The 18173-nt window shown below is 37.8% G+C and overlaps 1 protein-coding gene and 1 long non-coding RNA gene across 2 annotated transcripts; one reads left to right on the top strand and one right to left on the bottom strand.

Annotated features, from left to right (window-relative positions):
• The first annotated feature begins 813 nt into the window (after positions 1–813).
• On the top strand, positions 814–10169 carry LOC122843082 (SH2 domain-containing adapter protein E-like). The gene is made up of 6 exons (XM_044137577.1): positions 814–1711; positions 3017–3143; positions 4199–4420; positions 4714–4930; positions 5653–5772; positions 6551–10169. Exons 1-6 carry the CDS (start codon positions 1226–1228, stop codon positions 6732–6734), a joined length of 1356 nt encoding a protein of 451 aa, XP_043993512.1. The 5' UTR covers positions 814–1225; the 3' UTR covers positions 6735–10169.
• On the bottom strand, positions 5779–18099 carry LOC122843101. Its single transcript, XR_006372668.1, has 4 exons — positions 18014–18099; positions 17213–17359; positions 10163–10262; positions 5779–5863 (listed from the first exon to the last, which is right to left on the bottom strand). It is a non-coding gene; the product is annotated as an uncharacterized LOC122843101 (long non-coding RNA).
• Between the last annotated feature and the right edge of the window lie 74 nt (positions 18100–18173).

Genomic DNA, 18173 nt, shown 5'->3' with positions numbered 1-18173 from the left:
AATAAAAAAGTCGTATTAAGTCACCATATTTAATCTGCTTTTATTTAATTTGTTTGAGATATTAGCTATTGTATATTGTGAATTTGTAATAATTTTCTCATTGATATTTAGTCACTGGTAATATATTTGTGTGCTCTAATTTTGTATATTTTTTGTTTGTTTGTATTTTGTTTTTTACATTTTATTCCGTGCTTTCGTTACCCTATAATAGATTATCAGGGTTTTACATTGCAGTACAAGAAAGAAAAGAAAAAAATAACAAAACAAAAACAAAAAACAAAGAAAAAAACTTATTAAAATGTGTGCATCATTACTATTTTTTCAAATATGTTTCATTATTTTACAGATTCAAATTTGTTCATTCATTCATTCATTGTAAAAATTATTTAGATTTTTTTTTAAAAATGTATCTATATATTCATGTAGGCTATTTCAAAAAAGTTTTTTGCCAAAATAGTGAACAATTTGTTTTTCTGAATATTTTGCAAGAACCTTATTAATATTAACAATATTTTATCCTTGATTTCTGTAAAACAAAAGAAAAAAAAGAAAGAAAGGAAAAGAAAGAAAGGAAGAGAAAAGGAAAAGAAACCTCAAACATTGTTGGTGTAGAAAAATGTTTATAAATAGAGATATCTTTCTTTGATTTCTGAACCATGGGGAGTGCAAGGTGGCCAGGTTTGAAGGAGGGACCCAGGGCACCAGTGAAGATAGGACCGCCGCTGATTCTCCGCCCAGGGACTGCCTCCCCGTTGTTTAAGCAGATACCCCACACACGGGCTCATTTATTTGACTTTTTCCATTGTGGGCGCTTGTAACTGACCCATTAGCCGCTCTGGGAATGGGACCAAAAATCACCATCAAGAAAAACTTTGCCTTTTTTCGGATGATCCCGCTCCGATGGCATCTTTTTATCCAAAGGGAATAAATTTTCTTTAAACTGAAAAAAAGAGCAAACGTAAGAAATTTTCAAATGGGATAAAACTTGAGTTTTTCTTTTTTTGCTTCAACTAATCAGGCTTATGCTTCATTGGGGCCATTTTTTTTAAATGATTTTTTTAAAAGTGAGGTGTGAAAATGTTCTGTCTATTAGAATAAAGCAGCGGAAGTCTATTGTTAGAGAGGCAGTGATTTTCTAAAGGTGCGTCACCGGGGCCCCTTTGCATGGCGCTGAAAGGTGCAGGACGAGGCACGGAAGTTTATAGATTTCCATCTGAGGGAAAAAATGGCAAAGTGGTTCAAAGAGTTCCCCCTGGCCTTGAAGAACGGTACGGACAAGATCCGGTCAGTCTCTGAGTCCGGCTCCCATCCGAGAGCAAATAAAACCGGGCTGATGATCAGCATAGGGACCAAAACGGGCCACCGGAAGAACTCCTCTGCAGACAGCGCAGCAGGGGGTGGAGGTGTCGGCTCCCTGCTGTCCGGAAAGAACCGAAAGAACTCCGGCGCAAAGGTCAGCAGGAACGGGGTTGGTTCCCAGAAAGATGGGAAGGTTTGGGACACTTTGCTGACCGGGAAAAGCCGCAAGAACTCCAAAGCAGAGGCGGTGATGGAGGAGCAACAGAGACTCCCGAAGACCTCCGCGCCCGCCTGCGCCTACATCAGCCGGATGATAAGAGTGGACAAACAGGACAAAAGCCCCAACTTTACAATCAGTGGTACCGCCGGCTCTGAAGCAGATAAACTTGCAGCCCAGTCCAAAACGGAAACTGTGAGTTTTATTCTGAGAGCTCATTTTGACTAACCTAAAAATATTTGTTGTAAAAATAAAAATAAACCAGGTACTGAAACTTGATTTAAAGTGCTGTAATTTTAATATGGACCATCTCTGGCCCCATAGATGTTCCTTATATGTTTTAGTTTTACCTTATTATTTACATTATTTTACATTATTATCTATTTTGTATTATAGTGTAAATACTTGACTGTATGTATATATATATATATATATATATATATATATATATATATATATATATATATATATATATATATATATATATATATATATATATATATATATATATGTCTAAATATAATAGATGTTGTATTTTTTAATAGTAGGTCTAATATTAAAAATATAAATGTTTTAATTTGTGTACAAAATGTATTTTTTTCCTAAAATAACAAGTAAATACCAAAATATACTTGTCCTTCAAGCTTTTCTTCTGGTAAAAGTACAAACACATGTTTTTAGTTTGTGATTCTTTGCGTGTTGAATGCTAATCTGACACGTTTCTCCTACCTTCTCTAAAAATACAGATGGGATACCAATAACCTGTCTGACAGGAAAGGCATACAATTTGCTCGCAGTGAAAAAGCCTGGATCCAGCCCAAACTCAGAAAAAGCTTATTATTGTCTCATTTCCCCTCCTGTGCTTCCCATTGTGCCCATTCCTCCCAGATTGTGTCTCTCTATTTCTCTCCACTGTTTGATCTTCTACCTTCATCTTCCTCTGCCTCGATTATAAAACTGTTGGCAGACATATCGGTCGTCACCTTCCTCTGGCTCAGTTCTGACCTACGCAGAGGGCCCTCCCTCCTTCGCTCTGCTTCATTCTTCTCATTCATAACGTTCGCTATCATGTTTTACCAAACTCAGTGGGATTCAAATCAGTCTGGCCAAAGTCTCCATCAGTTTTTCCTAAAAAAAAAAAAATAAAAAAAAACTATGATGAAAAAAACCATCAAAACCTGCACCAATTATAGTAGATATTAGAATTACGTAGGACTGGATGCAATGGCTGAAAATTCAGGTAACCACAGTGGGCAGTATTTTACCGTAAATTAGAGACAATTTTGTTTTACAGTGTAGATTTGATGTAAAAAATGTGTTAGTAACCCATTGCTGCATGAAAATTACACTAAATATTCTAAAAAACTATTTCCCAGGCATTTATTTATTTTGAAATGAATTTTAAAATTTAACCTCAAACACGAGGTTCGTCTATGAGTTCACAGTTTAAAGGATCTACACCCCCTAAATGATTGTTTTTCCTGTATTTTCCTGACCTAGTTGATCATTGTGGAGGATTACGCAGACCCGTTTGATGCCCAGAAGACCAGAGAGCAGAGGGAATCAGAGAGAGTTGGGGAGAACGATGGCTACATGGAGCCATACGATGCACAACAAATGATAACCGGTAGGAACTCATAACACGCTTAACCTCACCGCATTCCCGTTTTCAGTCACTTCATCATCCTTCTGGGAATGTGAAGTCACTCTGCTCTCTGGCTTTGCTATGATGACTGCATTTCATTTGGACAATGGGTGTAGTTTCCTGTCCTCACTTCCTCTTTCCTGTTTCTGTTTCCCGGTGCTATTCTCTTTTAAGGAAGTCGGCCCTGACCGCCGGCTACCAGAATCTAGGATGCAGCCCTATTTGGACCTCTCAGAGTCAGAGGAAATGCAGTGTCCAATCAGGGAATCGGATGCTGCCAGAAACTTTTTAGTTTGTTGTTTTTACCAGAAGAGTCACACAATGGCACTGCGTGAAGACGGGCAGGCTTTTTTGCTCCTTCTCCATCTCTTAGGTTGTTTCTCACTGAGACGGTGTGAAGTCAGCAGAGGATGTGATGAAGTGAGTTGGTCAGTTTACGAGGCTGAAGTCACATGGAAGGAAGTCAGCAGGGCCATGAATGTGGCCCAGCATTATTTAGCATCTGAGATCAGTTATTAAGTCACAACTTTAAGCAGAATTTCTTTGGCTAATTTCTATTTTTCAGATTTTTATTCAAGCCAGGGTTGAAAGTTAGGCTTCTCTGAGTTTTTTACTAGGTGTGCGTACTTTTAAACTAATCTTTTGTTAAAGCACTTTTTAAAGCAAGTTTAGCATTTATTGCTTTTTGTGAAACACACATAACATCAATTAAAGTGCCACTAATGAACCTAAAATGAAGTTCAGCTGTCTCGATTACTAAAATAACAGGGAAATCGTTGTGATGGTCTCATTTAAATATGTGATGGGGTGTGTAAACATTTGAGAGTGGTTTTCTGCCGATGATGTTAAAAAAAAGGAAACTGGTTCAATTGAAATTCAGCTACAACCGGGTCCAGAACTTTTTCGTGTCCAGCTTTCCCGTCTTTCTCCCACAATGTTCCCTGCAGCTGCTGGAGGCTCTGTGTCGCTCCAGCGGTGGAGACTTTTATCTCTCGGCCGAGATTTTAATCTTTAATCCCTTCTCTTCAACCTGCCAGAGATCAGACGTCGGGGATCTAAAGACCTGCTCAAGGCATGCATGTCGGCGGATGGGAGTGATGGACCTGTGGAAAAAGGTCAGCCGGCTGCCATCTATGATGACCCGTATGCGGGAAGCGGTGACGGTGAGCGGACGAAGCCGGAGCTGGACCAGCATCCCGCAACTGAGTATGAGTTGCCATGGGAATGGAGGAAGCAGCACATCGTCAGAACTCTGTCGGGTATAATAAAGCATCTTTCACCACATTGTTATTATCTGAAGGTTCATCACTGAGTCAGAAGTTGGATTCTGGTGGAAGCTTTTCAGGAGTAGATGATTATATTTGTCTTGGTTCACCCTCACATGCATATTTTATAAGCTACACAGACCAACAGCATACTGAACATCTTGTATAAAACATCAAAGTACTCTGCTGTGTTTTCAGACATCAACAGAAAGTTCAAACTCAAGAAGAAAGTTTTTTATATGTATATATATATATATATTACTTTGCTTGTGCTCGTCTTTTCCCAGCACAATTTGACATCCCAGTCAAAGAAGAGACATGTTTTCATACACTCAGCATGCAGACCCAGATGCAGCAGCAGCAGCATTATCTGAGGCAAAAAAGCAGAAGCCAAAAGATCCTGAGATCCTCTCACCCGACTCTGCTGCCATCTACGCTTCCCTGCAGCAGCCCTGATGGAGAGGCGTGCTGCGTGGATCCATTACTACCCCTGGAAAAGCAGAGGTAGCACCCTGCTCTCCTTTATAGACAAAAACGCAAAATATACAATATGTTCTGAAATTAATCACATCTTTAGATATTTTTTCTTTTGTATACATGATTGGGTAGGTTGGAATTTGAAGGGAGCATCATAATGCGTCCACTTTATGCTCCAGTACATTTGTTGTCCTTGTGAAATTGTGTTTTCTTTTTTGGAAAGTCTTGAATTAATTTAAGATGGAGAAGAACAATATTCTTCTCCAAAATGGCAAAAACCAACAACAAAAAAATTAAATAAAGAAAGGAAAGATACAAAAATATTTAAAGAGAAGCAGAGAGCTGAAGAAAATTATTTCTGAATCAGAAGAAGAGGAAGCCTTTATTACAGTGCAGGAGCTGTAAATCTTGGGCACATCTGTACAAATTTCACAACTGTGACTCCGACTAAATGTCCTGTTATTGATGAAACATTACTCAGTTACAGTGTTTACATGTTTTCTCAAGTTTCGCAAATTATGTTCTGCTAAAATGAAAGATTTTTTTTTAACATGTAAAGTTTTAAAAATGTTTAAAACTCAAACTGGACTCTGCAAAGCATTCCATGACCCATGTGACCTACACGTTTTAAAGTGGTGTAGACGTTTTTGGAGTCATATCCAACTAATATATGTAGGAATTAAAGCATCACCTAAGAAACATTTTGAATATCAAAGGGACTTGTGGATTGTGCTCTGCGTCTCTTCCAGTTGGTACCATGGCTGCGTGACCCGGCAGGAGGCGGAGTTCCAGCTGCAGTCCTGCAAAGAGGCCAGCTTCCTGGTCAGGAACAGCGAGTCAGACAACAGCAAGTACTCCATCGCCCTCAAGTGAGTCTTTCCTGAAGATGCAGGCGCAGCTTCTGCTGGATAAAATGTCTCTAATTGGATGCACATTTCTTATTTGTGGCTTTGCTGTAGTCTGTGTTTGAAAGAATGCAGGACAAATTAGTGGGTGTGGATAAAGAGGCATTTGAACCATAAACATGTCTTAAGAGAAATTTTGAATAAAGAAAACAGAAAGTCAAGCTACACCCAGCAGAACATAAAATAAAATGTCCATATGCGCATTCAGAGAGAAGGGTCGGCTTCTCCTGAGCTGAATATTATTACATAATAATAATAATAATAATAATAATAATAATAATAATAATAATAATAATAATAATAATAATAATAATAATAATAATAATAAAACATCTGTTATATTACATAATAATAATATGTAATAACGTTATTATTAATAATTTTGTAATAATAAATAAGAGCTATAAGTATTACTATACTACTAATAATATTCATTTTAATAGCTCTAATTTTTGTGTAATAATTATTAAACAATAATTATTAATAATAATATCTTTCATTATTATTTATACATATTATGTAAGTTTTATAACTAAATAGATGCACTAAGGAGGGAAGAAATAAATAAACCTTTAATAAATGAAGAGGGACCCCTTGCGAAACATCTTTGTTATTAATTCATTTTTGTCTTCGTTCCTTCTTTCATCACATCTCCATTGCATTTCCTTTGCTAATCAGAAGCTGAAAGTTTTGATGAAATGGTGAGTAGATGTTAGTGTTCATGAATCTTGTCTGTGTCCAGGACAAGACAGGGTTGCGTTCACATCATCGTGGCCCAGACCAAAGAGAACGGCTTCACCCTGGACCAGAGCAGCTGCGTGTTCCCCAGCATCCCGGAGGTGGTGCACCATTACTGCACCAGCCGCCTGCCTTTCACCGGGGCAGAGCACATGACGCTGCTCCACCCCGTACCTCGCATCCACTGACTCTGACCTTAAAACCTCGTACGCATTTGAAGCAGAGATGAGAGGAAATAATCTAAAAATTATGTTTCTTCGGTCTGTACAACTACAACCCTCTCAAAAGTGTTATTTTTTGTTGATTTGATGTTTAAAATGTGTCCAACTGCCTGGCGTTTATTCACTTATTTTACTTTGACGTGCAGCTGATGCAAAACATCCAGGCTGCTATTTTGCATGTGAACAAGCCCAGCAGAAATGACAAGGCACTTTTATTTCTGATTTAAATGTGACCAGATTTCGGAATGTGTTGTTAGCTGTGCCTCCAAGTAAAACTGCTGCTGCTGTTTTATTGTTGCTAAGTTAAATTTCCAGAAATTGGAAACATTTGAGTTTATCTCTCCTGCCCTCTAGTGGACAAGGAGGATGAACTGCACCTTTACCAAGACAAAGACCTGCTCCATGCATTTAAACACATCTAAAGATAAGGAAAACCGATATTCTCAGAGCGGTTACATAAAAATATAATTTCTGCATTTGATTTCGGCATCAGCTGTCCCATGAGGATTCCCCCCCCCCGTTTTACTGTGAATGAGGGAGCAGTTTCCACTGCACTGTGAAGACTGGGTGATTCACCCCAAAACAATGTGCGAGACAGAGCTCCAGCTCAGCAGTAATTGAACTTTTTACTGACAAAGAACCGAGGATCAGGCTTAACATGTTTATTCATTTCATGGAGCGTTGCAGTGATTCCCAACCTGTGGGGGAGGTAGAGAGCTAAGAGAAGGGCGATCAGATGCAAATTTGTGTCAAAGTTGTTGGAGCATTCAGAGAGACCTTTGACTATTCCTTCTGGCTTTCCCTCCAGAGTGTCCTGAATTTGCTCTTCTCGCTTAAGTTTGGAGAAAAGAGTTGTTTTGGATTTAGATCTGCGTCCTGAAGGCTGATTTTGTGTCTGGTGAACCGTTTCCGTGTTAATTTGGGTGTTTGTTTTGGTTCATTTTGTTACGGAAAGCTCCAACTTCAGAATACTAACTCAGACCACCAGATTTCTATTAAAAATGTTCTGGCATTTAAAAGACTGCGTAGTGCAGTGTACTCTAGCAAAAAAATTTCAATTCACTTGAAATATTTTTTCAATTTACTTGAGAAACCAGAAACCACATCGCCCACATGTCGTATTTATTGCAGGAACACTCAGTCTTAGTCTAATCAGACCAAAGCACAAAGTTGTTTTACTGACAGCCAATGAGGATTTGAATCATAACAAAGGTTTCAGGATCTTTGGAGGAGAAACCGGCCCACGGCATCATGGAACCTCAGCTTCATCTGACATACAGCTTAAGTTATGGTCCATGTAAATGTTTACATTTGTGACAGTAGGAAAGTTTTTGTTTTTGTCTGGCATACAGATCTATTGGTTTTCCTGTAGACCTGGCGATGTTAAGGTACAACTCTTTGCTGCATTTGAGCTTGTTTGTGTCTGGTGCCAAGATAAATCATAGAGCCAAGATAAATCATAGAGCCTTGTTTGTTGCTACTCTTGTTTTTTAAACTATTAGACAATCTGACCTTATAGACAGCACCGGCGGAGCAGCTTTCAAATTGGAATGACATGTTCTGGAGTATTTCTTATTTTGCATAAATTTAAAGAAAATAGAAAAAGATCTCTGCATCTGTACCAATTCCTTGGAACTATAACTTACAAAATATAAAATATTTCAATCAGTTGAGGCTTATTTTAAAGGAACTGGTATGGCTTTAAATTATTATTATTATTGTGGCACCATTCCAGTTTATGTGGAATAAACTGGAGAACAAAGTTGAAAAAAAAAACTAATTTGAGAAGCAACAAAGTAGATGTAGATGCTCTGTACTTACATGTTTATACACAGTGTTGCACTAACCCTTTAGAATGAAATAAAAAGCACATATATGCAAACCCCGGCTGTGATGAACAGATATGTTCATCACTTATCTTTAAGTTGGATATGATCTGCTCTGACTGATCAAGACCAATTTTTAACATTAATCTCCCATCTAGCAGATGCCAGATGAAGCATAACGTTTTTGTCTTGTCGGTGCAAGAAGGGAGGCTGCCAGGAGAAAAGGTTATGGGAATATGCTTATTGAATACAACATGAATAAAAACTTAAAAGCTTGAAAATGAAAACATCTTGGAAGAAGATTTTACCTTTTTAAAGCTAAGCGTCAGATTTATTTAAAAATTTTTTTGGGGGAAAATTAGTCACACCGTCTTTAGAACTAGTTTGTTATATATACAATAGCATGTTATGGTTAATTTTACTGTGAATGATTCTTAGATTAAAATAAAATATTTCCTTGCAAAAACAACCTTAAAAGTTGCCAACTCACATAGTGACATCACACAAGGAATATGATAAATTTTTAAAGTGAGTCTATTTGAAATGTTTGTTCTTTATTGCATGTTTTCAGGTAAATTCTTTCTTCAAATATTCTCTCTTTGCTCACGTCAGCTGATCTGTTTATTTTTAAAACCTTTGGAAATTCTGCTTTGGAAAAAAAAATCCCCACTGACCTTAAATGTTCTTTATTCTGATAGCTGATGCCTAAAAGAGAGGCAGTTCTCCCTCCAGCTAAGACAGTTCTGCAACGTTAAGGGGAAAGTCACTGATGGGGGATGATTGAATGTTCCCTGAAAGTCTTTAGATTTTACTGCCTATCAGCTCAAACATACCAAACCTTACGTTTTATTTTAGTGGCACGCTGGAGACCACAGTTCAGCCTGAAGCCAAGTTTCAGGCCGACATCACGGTCTCAAATACTTGAACGTTAACCATTTACATACCACTTCAAAGTGTTATTGTTTTAAGTCAGTGTGTTTTGATGTAATTTAAATGGAAACCAGAATAAGTGGTCCTGAATGTGCTGAATCCCAATAAAACAAGCAATGGAAAATGGAAAACGTGAGTCTGTTTATGTGCTGTAAAGGAGCAGGATCTTAAGCAACAACGGTAGAGTGAGGGTGGGTTTTTCTTTTTGTGCTCCATCTGCATGTTGACTTTTAGCTGTTGTTCCAAAGACTGACAAGGTCAAGAGGTGAAGTCCTGGATGAGGGATTAGGTTTAAACCCGAGGATTATGCAAAGCACCAACAGTTTACCTCGTTGTACTCCAGATAGTATGGATTAAAGTAAAAGCAGCCCTAAAAGGAGTAAGAGTCGTATCATTACACTAATGTCAAGGATGCTTAAGGTGAAGAGGGTAATAAAAAAGAATTGGACACCATCCCTCTCGTCTTCCCTTCTTTTGTTACGGATCTCCTTTACCGTCTTCGCTGGTTCTGTGTCACTTGAGGCAGGTGACTGTCTGACTTGCAGAGGAGGACGCGGCTGCTTCTTATATATGTTTGATGCCAGGAGTTTGTGCTTTAACCCATGAAGGGAACCGATCCAACACGTTCGCTCTTATTACCTTAAAACCTCAGATGGCTTTCAGTCTTCTCACGAATGCTGCGACACCTCTGGGTCCGTGGACCGGTGTCTGGTGACCCGCAAGGCGCTTCTTCCTGAACCTTTCCAAAAAAGAAAGTGTTAAAAGTGTAAAATGAATTGACTGTACAGTTTTAGTTTTACAAACTTGGTTTTAATGCAAGGTGTCAAGCTGATTTTTCAATTTGGGTGACATCAAGATCATGAATCTTTACAAAGGGCCGGTTATGACAGAATGCAACAATAAAACCACCATTAAAACATTATAGCTTTCTCTGGATTTGATTTGTACTTCTTAATATTACATTACATTTAACATTGCTGTAACATTGATGTAATACAAATAAAAACTGAATTCATTTGACTGATACCTTAAAGTTCTGTTCCTGTGTCATTCTGAGAGGAAAAACAGAACCGGTTTTGGTCGATAGACCTTGAGTTTAACACAGGATTTAATTAATTCTTACAAAAAAAACATTGTAAGAAATGAAACGGTAACACTTTATTTGAAGTGACTGACATGACACTGTCATAAACATGACATAACTCCTGCTATGAACATGAAGGAGTTTTATGAACATTTATGACTGCTGCAATGAAGTTTCATTCAGTAAATAATGACAATTTAAATGTAAAGTTGACATTTTTAATTGACTTTTTACGCCAGTTTTAACAGAACTTGGCATTTAAAGGGTCATTATTGACCAAATAATGCAATGTTGACACTTTTAATGGACTTCTAATGCAACTTTGCATTTAAAGTGTCTTCATTTACCAAATGACACTTCATAAAGAGTCCTTCCTGTTCATGGCCGTTGTTATGTTCAGTTTATGACACTGTCAGGTCTGTCTTATGCACACCCCTTCAGATAAAATGTTACTAATGAAACTAAATGTGCCACAAAACTCTTCTGCAGGACATTTGCCATTTGAATGCAGGTTTTAATATCCCTTGGTTTAAATGTATGGCGGCTTTTGGAGAGCGAAACCAAGCCAGTAATCATGCAAAAAGTAATCTAAACAAAGTTCTGATGTCTTCATTGGGTGCATGAAGGTAAAAAAAAAGCAAAGTTTGCAAGAACTTTAAATATCAAAACATGCAGCTAATAAATCAAACAAGGTTTACAATGAAACAGAAGATCCATGTTTTCAAAGTTTGAGCTCTTCAAGTTATCGCAGCAGTTTGGGACTTTCAACATTTCAGTGAAATGTCACCAAATTTTTCAACAAGGCTTCTCTATCATCTTAGTATTGCAAACTGGGACACTTTTTGACACTTGTGTTGATGATCCTACCACCACATCGTGTTAGTATTTATTTTGTTTTTATATTAGCTATAGCTTATAGTTAATTATTTTATTTAGACATATATTTTCTAATGGGTGCACACTTTAGTTAATGTCTGTCTGAATGGTTTGCTCACACTTGTTCTTTTGTTTGAGCTGCTGCAATTACAAACCAGCTGGAGGAGGAAACCTGGAACAAACCATTTGTTTTTCTGAAAGACTGAAGGGGGGAGACTTTGTTGTTTCAAGTTAATTTTAGTTAATTTTGTCACTTACATATTCACTTATTATTGTTTGTGCTAAGTTAGCTTTATTTTATTTGTTTCATAGGATGCTTTAGTTAATTTTGTCACTTAAATATCCACTTATTATTGTTTGTGCTACGTTAAACAAACTTTATTTGTTTCATAGGATGCTTTAGTTAATTTTGTATTGTTTGTTCTTTTGTTATGTTGTGCCTCCCTCATGTTTAAGCAGCCTTTTGTTCTTTGTTTGCAGGTCAGTTTTGTTTGTGTTCAGTTGACCTCAGTTAAATTGGGCCCAAATTTGTAACTTATTCTTGCATTAAATCTTTATGCTTTAACTATTTTTGGAAGAATAAAATTGAACCTTTTTCTACTTTGAACACTTTTTTTGTCCCCGTTTGAGTCTGGTCCCTCACAATGCTCAATGAGGCCAAACAGATTTAAATTAGTCATGGAGTAAATTCACCAGTAGATCTGCTCCTGCCAAAGTTACGGCCTTGAGTTAAAATTTGGGTCAGCTGCAGGAAACCAACAAAACTAACGGAACGCCACCAGCGCAGCCAAGAGGAGCGGTCGAATATCCAACCACAACAATGCTAGAAGTTCATGTCCTCTTCAAGTATTTGATCAAGGTGCGACTTCTACCCACAAATATTAGCGGTGCAGCGGTGCACAGGATGGTGTGTTTTAGCACTGCAGTTTGCATGCCTTTCAGAAGCAGGAAGCTGCTGAAGATGTTTTTCTCCTGCAGCATTCATAAAACATAAAAAAAAATACGGTAAAACATTCTATTAAACTTTATTTTTCCAAAATGTTTTAGTTAAATAAGGTGGAGTTTGAGCTCTTCCTGAAACAAAGACATCAGAACTTTGTTTTCTGACTCATCTCTGGCAGCCTCAGAGTCCCTGAGGACTTCTATCAAGATTAATTTCATGAACACGAGCAAAGCCGCCCTTCTCAAGTTCTCCAAAGACAGAGCCAACTACACCTGGAACGGGTTTAATCATCAGATGATATGGAGCTACAGCCTGTTCTGCTGTATACTTGAATGAATAACTCCACTTTGTTCCCATGTATAAGTCATCCTACCCCTCTGTCCAGCCGCTGCCCCCTCTTCGGCTTGCATGACAGCTTGACACGATCGCCGCCCCACTCCTCCTGATGGACGTTGTGCCTTGACATCTTGGTTTCACTTGACCTGCCCTCTTGGTAACCGAAGTGTTCCTGTCGGCCTTATCAGACGCGTCAGGCTCGGTGCCAGTGACACAGCCCGGCTCTCTGTTAGCTCATCTTCTTTTCTTCATGCATGCAGGCGGCAGCACCTGCCATGCCCGATCGCAGCCTGGCTGACGCGCTCAGTTTGACCTCGGCAGGTGAGGTCGGCCGTGTTTTCAGTCACTGTTTGCACGGTGATCTTAAGTCATTGTTTGCAGATGAGAGGATGAAGAGCATGTGCGAGTTAAGGGCCTGCTTTGGAGCATAACTTGTAGGAGGTTTCCGTCTCAACTTGTTTTACAACCAGTCAGCTACGAGCTGACAACAAGATCGGAAACATGATGTCTTAACGTTTTACGCTTTGTGATAATATCTCAGTGATAAATTAGAACCAGCATTATTCGCCAAGTTTGTGCACCAAAACAAGGAATTTAACTTCAGTTCAGCTTTGCTCTAAGTTAAGATTTTTAAAACACAAATATGTGAAAAAAGGGAAAACAAAAAAAATGTTAATCTAGGAAATATGCATAAATGCATTTTTTTTTTACAAGATTAAATGAACAAACAAAAAAATGAGTACATTAAAAAAGCACTTTTGCTTGAAGTAAAATGATTGCATTTTGTGCCAGAATTAAGATTTTTTTTGTTTAACTGAAAGAAATCTTGCAGAGTCCCTGAAGGGACTAAAAATAAAAGATATTTAGAAATCTACTTTTAATTTTCATTAATATTTGCTTGCAAAAATGTTGCAATAGTTAAAGGAGATACAAAGCATGACAGCTTGTATCTGTTTTACAAAAATTGTCTTTTAGATAGTTTAAAATGTACTTGAGCTATCTTGGCCTTGTGTGAGAAGATAATTGCCATCCACCCTGAGAATCAAACAAATCAGTTAAATAGCACCTATCTAACAACATGAGTAGGCTGAAAATTTTCAAAAAGTAGCACACCATGCACCAATATGAAGAAATTATAGAGCAGATGAGAATCAAACTTACTGACAAATATTGGTCTGGAAAAAGTTTTCTCTCTAAAGGTTACCTGGCTCTGAGCCAGCAGGACAGTGTGAATACAACCCAGTTGACCTCCACTACACATCAACTTTTTAACATCAGCAGAGCTTAAAAGTATCATACATCTGCCCAAAAACTTCTTGATTATCTCCAAGCTTATTGTAAAAAATATTCAACAGTGAAGCTTTTTAGAAGCGGTGCGTCAGATTGTATCCATCAGAATATTTGAGAATAAGAACATTATATCGATAGTCTAATGCAGTGATGGTAGCATTGTGCTCTCGGCTACGTTGCTCCTTCAGGACATGGAGGACTTGGCAAAATTAAATTAACCATGAATTTTGCTTCCATCGAACTAATTTCCAGCCATCAGTTCAAATTCTGAAACTCAAGCAAATCAGAGAATAATAATCTCAAGCACACTAGCAAAAACACTTCTGAATGGCTTTTCAGTGGTCTAGTTAAAGCTCAGACTTAAAGCTAATGAAGAATCACTGACAAAACCTTAAACGGTGCTGCTGTAATGAAAAAAAGAAAACAAAAGGTGGCTAAAAATTCCTGTAAAAAAACAGTTGTTGGGTCTGGGGATTAATTACTTTTTACATTAACAAATTAAATCATGAATAAAAACTGCTTTTGTATTATCTTGAAAATATAAAATGTTAATATTTACTTTACAATCTGAAGCATTTTAAATGCAAAAATTGAATAAATCTGTAAGGGAGGAAATATGTTTCAACTGTAGATGTTTATTTCATTTTGGTTTTCAGTGCGGTATTTTAACTTCTCACACTTATCCTCCACATATCTGCCACATGTGGTGCAGATGCTGAACAGACTGATTGTTTTTGGCATAAGGGACATATGGAGTTATGACTTTAGGATGATTCGTCTGCAGTTGGGAGACAGCTGGCATTAAAACACCGCATGTTGTCTGAACCTTTTTGCTCAGTGTGGAAACAATCTGTTGATCCTTTTGAAGGTGACAGCAGATTATTACAGAGGCTGTAAATGATTACAGCATGGAAATATGTGGTTCTCTATTCGGTTCTCTTAAGGGTCACAGCAGGGTTAACATTTTTGGACACTGCTTTGGATCAGAAACCTGTCAGCGGGCTGCGCACACTATAACCATTCAAACAAATCTATCAGAGGACACCTTTGGAGAACGCAGATGGCCGAGGAATGAGAGCGGATCGGGTAAGCCCTGCCCAGAGGACAGCTGGCTGACCTGGAGTCAGTTTCTCAATGTTGCTGAAGGCAAAAAAAGTTGTTGAGATTAACAGTGTACACCCAGATATGAAGAAATCCCTCCGGCTGATAGGATCTGTGTTCCAGCTGTTTTACATTTGGCCCTTTGTCTTAGTTTCAGTCTGAGCAATAAAAGCCAATGCGGTGAAGGAGGACGTGCAAATCTACTGATGTGCATGCATGAGGGACAGAAAGAGCTGCTTGCTGTAACAGCAACTCCAGCATTCCTTCTTGATTTTATCCCCCGCTTTCCAAGCTCTGCACTTCAGTAATGCACTTCACAATCTGGATCCCCTCCCAGTCTTTGCTGTCCTTTATTCACACCATACTGACACAGGCATGCACACATATCCTCTCACATATCACGCCCTCTTTCTGTTTTCTCTTTTCTCTCAGCTCCTAAAGGAGTTTTCTATGCAGATTCAAGTGAAACATCTGGGTCAGCTTAGATCTAGCAGAACAAGACTTGCAGGATATTGTTGGCAGGATGTGATGTGTGAGCTGAAGCAGTTTACTCTGTGGGAATCCCCAACAAAAAGACACACACACACACACACACACACTCCGAGTGAAGAGCATGCTCACACACCAACACACTCTCACTGCTGACATCCTAACTGCTCGATCTCATATCCAGGTGCCACAACTCATTCCAGACACTTTAATGCACAAGTATGAGGCATAGCTGTTCCAAGCACAACTTGTGTTTGGGGTGCTGTTTAAATCTCTGTGTTGCATCGCATCTTCTTGTGGAGTGTTTTCTCAAGGGAAAGGGAGAAAAAAAAAATTCTCATCCGGCACTAAACAAAAGTCTTAAGCAATCTTTAGTTTCCTTGTATTTTGCTTTGAGCCATTTTCAGAGAAAACTGTTGTTTGAAAGACATAAAATAGAATTTTAGCAGCAAAAAAAGTGATTTCCAAAACGATGTCCAATTATGTGCCACAAATGTTTACTATGTCCAATAAACTGCATAAACTATCATAGTAACAACTTTTCCGTTTAAGTTATGTTAAAGCTTCACAGCTCATAGCTGGTATATTCATTTTTCTTAATAATTTGAGTAATATATGAAAAGAAACAAGTACAAGGCACACAAACCATACAAGATGAAAATAGTGCTAACAAAATAAAAGAATAAAGAATTTTATTAACTTTCCTTCTAGGAATTTATTTATAACCACTAGCTGGGAGACCTACCAGACTAGCAACCTGTCTGGATATTTAAAAGCTCTTTGTGACTTGCTGACTCTCCCTGTAAGTGACCACAATAATGCGTAGAAAACTTCTTCAGTTCGTGTTAAAGAAAACTTTTGCTTGAGTGGTGAAACGTCTTCAAGAAAAGTCCAGTTACCTTCTTACGTTGTTTTCTAATTGGCTGTGATTCCAGCGTCTTTCTCTGATGTAAAGATATAAATATCATCGCCCCCATTTGTCCAAAGGTGGGTCAGAAGCAAATATCTTATATTTTACATATTACACAGCTTCAGTGATTGGAAGCAGCTGAAAGTCTCATTTATACATCATCAGTAATTAGGGGTACAGTGATCTAACATTAGAAATGTTACAGAGGAGAGAATTTTTAGATACAACAACTAGTTAAATGACATTTTGTTTGGTCTAAAGAAATTTCTTCAAGATAATACATGTAAAGCTTGAAGGAAAGACAAAGTACAGATACATGATCTGGTTATTGTTTGGCTTAGATGGGAAGAATAAACATTTTGTTGAAGCAACTAATTTTAATATGTAAACATGTTGGAGCAAAGTCTGGAGAGAGTGACTTAGATTAAATCAAAAGAAGTGATCTTTCAGTTACTGCCTGGGAAAGGACATAAAAAAAACCCAATTGTTTTTGACTCAGAAACTTTATGCTCACAAATAACACCCACGGCCACCATAACAGTCACGATACTGACTCCGCTAGTGATATTTGTCATAGTTATGGTTTGATCTGTGTTGTGTAATCATTCCCTCAGCTTTAGGTTTTGTACTGAGTGATAATTCTGGAGCAATAAGTGTTACCAGCAGAGAGAGTTGTGTTTTGGTGGTTGATCTGGATACTTATTCCCATAAAAAAGGTCTTTGTCACGCTCTGCGTTCCTTGGCAGCAAATCATTTTCCATCCAGGTTGATGGGTTTCAGTTTCACAGATGTGTTGCACTGAAGGCTCTGCTGGTGTCAGAAAGGGGTTTATGGAATTAATTATCTGCTTTGAAATCAATAAAAAGCAAATTATTATGATTCAGAGTTTTCTGTCTCTAAAATACAATGACATTTGACCTTTAAGCCATTAATCTGCTGTGGACAGCCATGCTCAGGCACAAGAACATTAAAATGATTTAGGAAAAAAATACCAAGACCTCTTGATCACTAAATATTACTTCTCTAATCTAAATTAAAAAAAAAAAAAGATTAGAAAATCTTCTTTAGATCAGATACTATACTTTTTTTGAATTTCCAGTATCATCATCTTAACGGGGCCAAAGCCCACCCTCAGCTCTTATCTTTTCACTTTTCTTAAGCTTTAATACTATCCAGCCACATAACTTATCTGATAAGCTTCTTAACCAGTTGATTTTAATCCTCATGGTATAAAGGTCAGTGGATATTTTTTTTTATTAGCTGAATGCTTCTACTGGTTCTGCTCAGTATTTGGAGAGGTGTTCTTGAGAATAGCTTGCTGTTACAACAAAAAGCTCCAACAACGGGAGTTTTTATTATTAGTTTTTAATGCTTCATCAGAAAGTATTGCTCTGTTTATTATTTCTTGGTATGGTAATCTGTCTGGTTGAAGTGTCTGGTAAGATTTTGAAGAGTACTTACGTCCAGCTAGTTGACTTCTAAAACAGGCAGATGGCGAGGAACCTCTGTTGCATTATGATTAGACTATCCTCAATTTAACAAAAAATATATAAAGTTCCCACAGTAAAGACCGAAAGGTCCATATTTAGAAGCTGCATCCTTTGAACGCTGCGTTTACAAG

Source organism: Gambusia affinis, linkage group LG14 (assembly GCF_019740435.1).
Source record: "Gambusia affinis linkage group LG14, SWU_Gaff_1.0, whole genome shotgun sequence".
NCBI classification, from domain to species: Eukaryota; Metazoa; Chordata; class Actinopteri; order Cyprinodontiformes; family Poeciliidae; genus Gambusia; species Gambusia affinis.
This window is presented reverse-complemented; position numbering and strand designations above follow the sequence as displayed.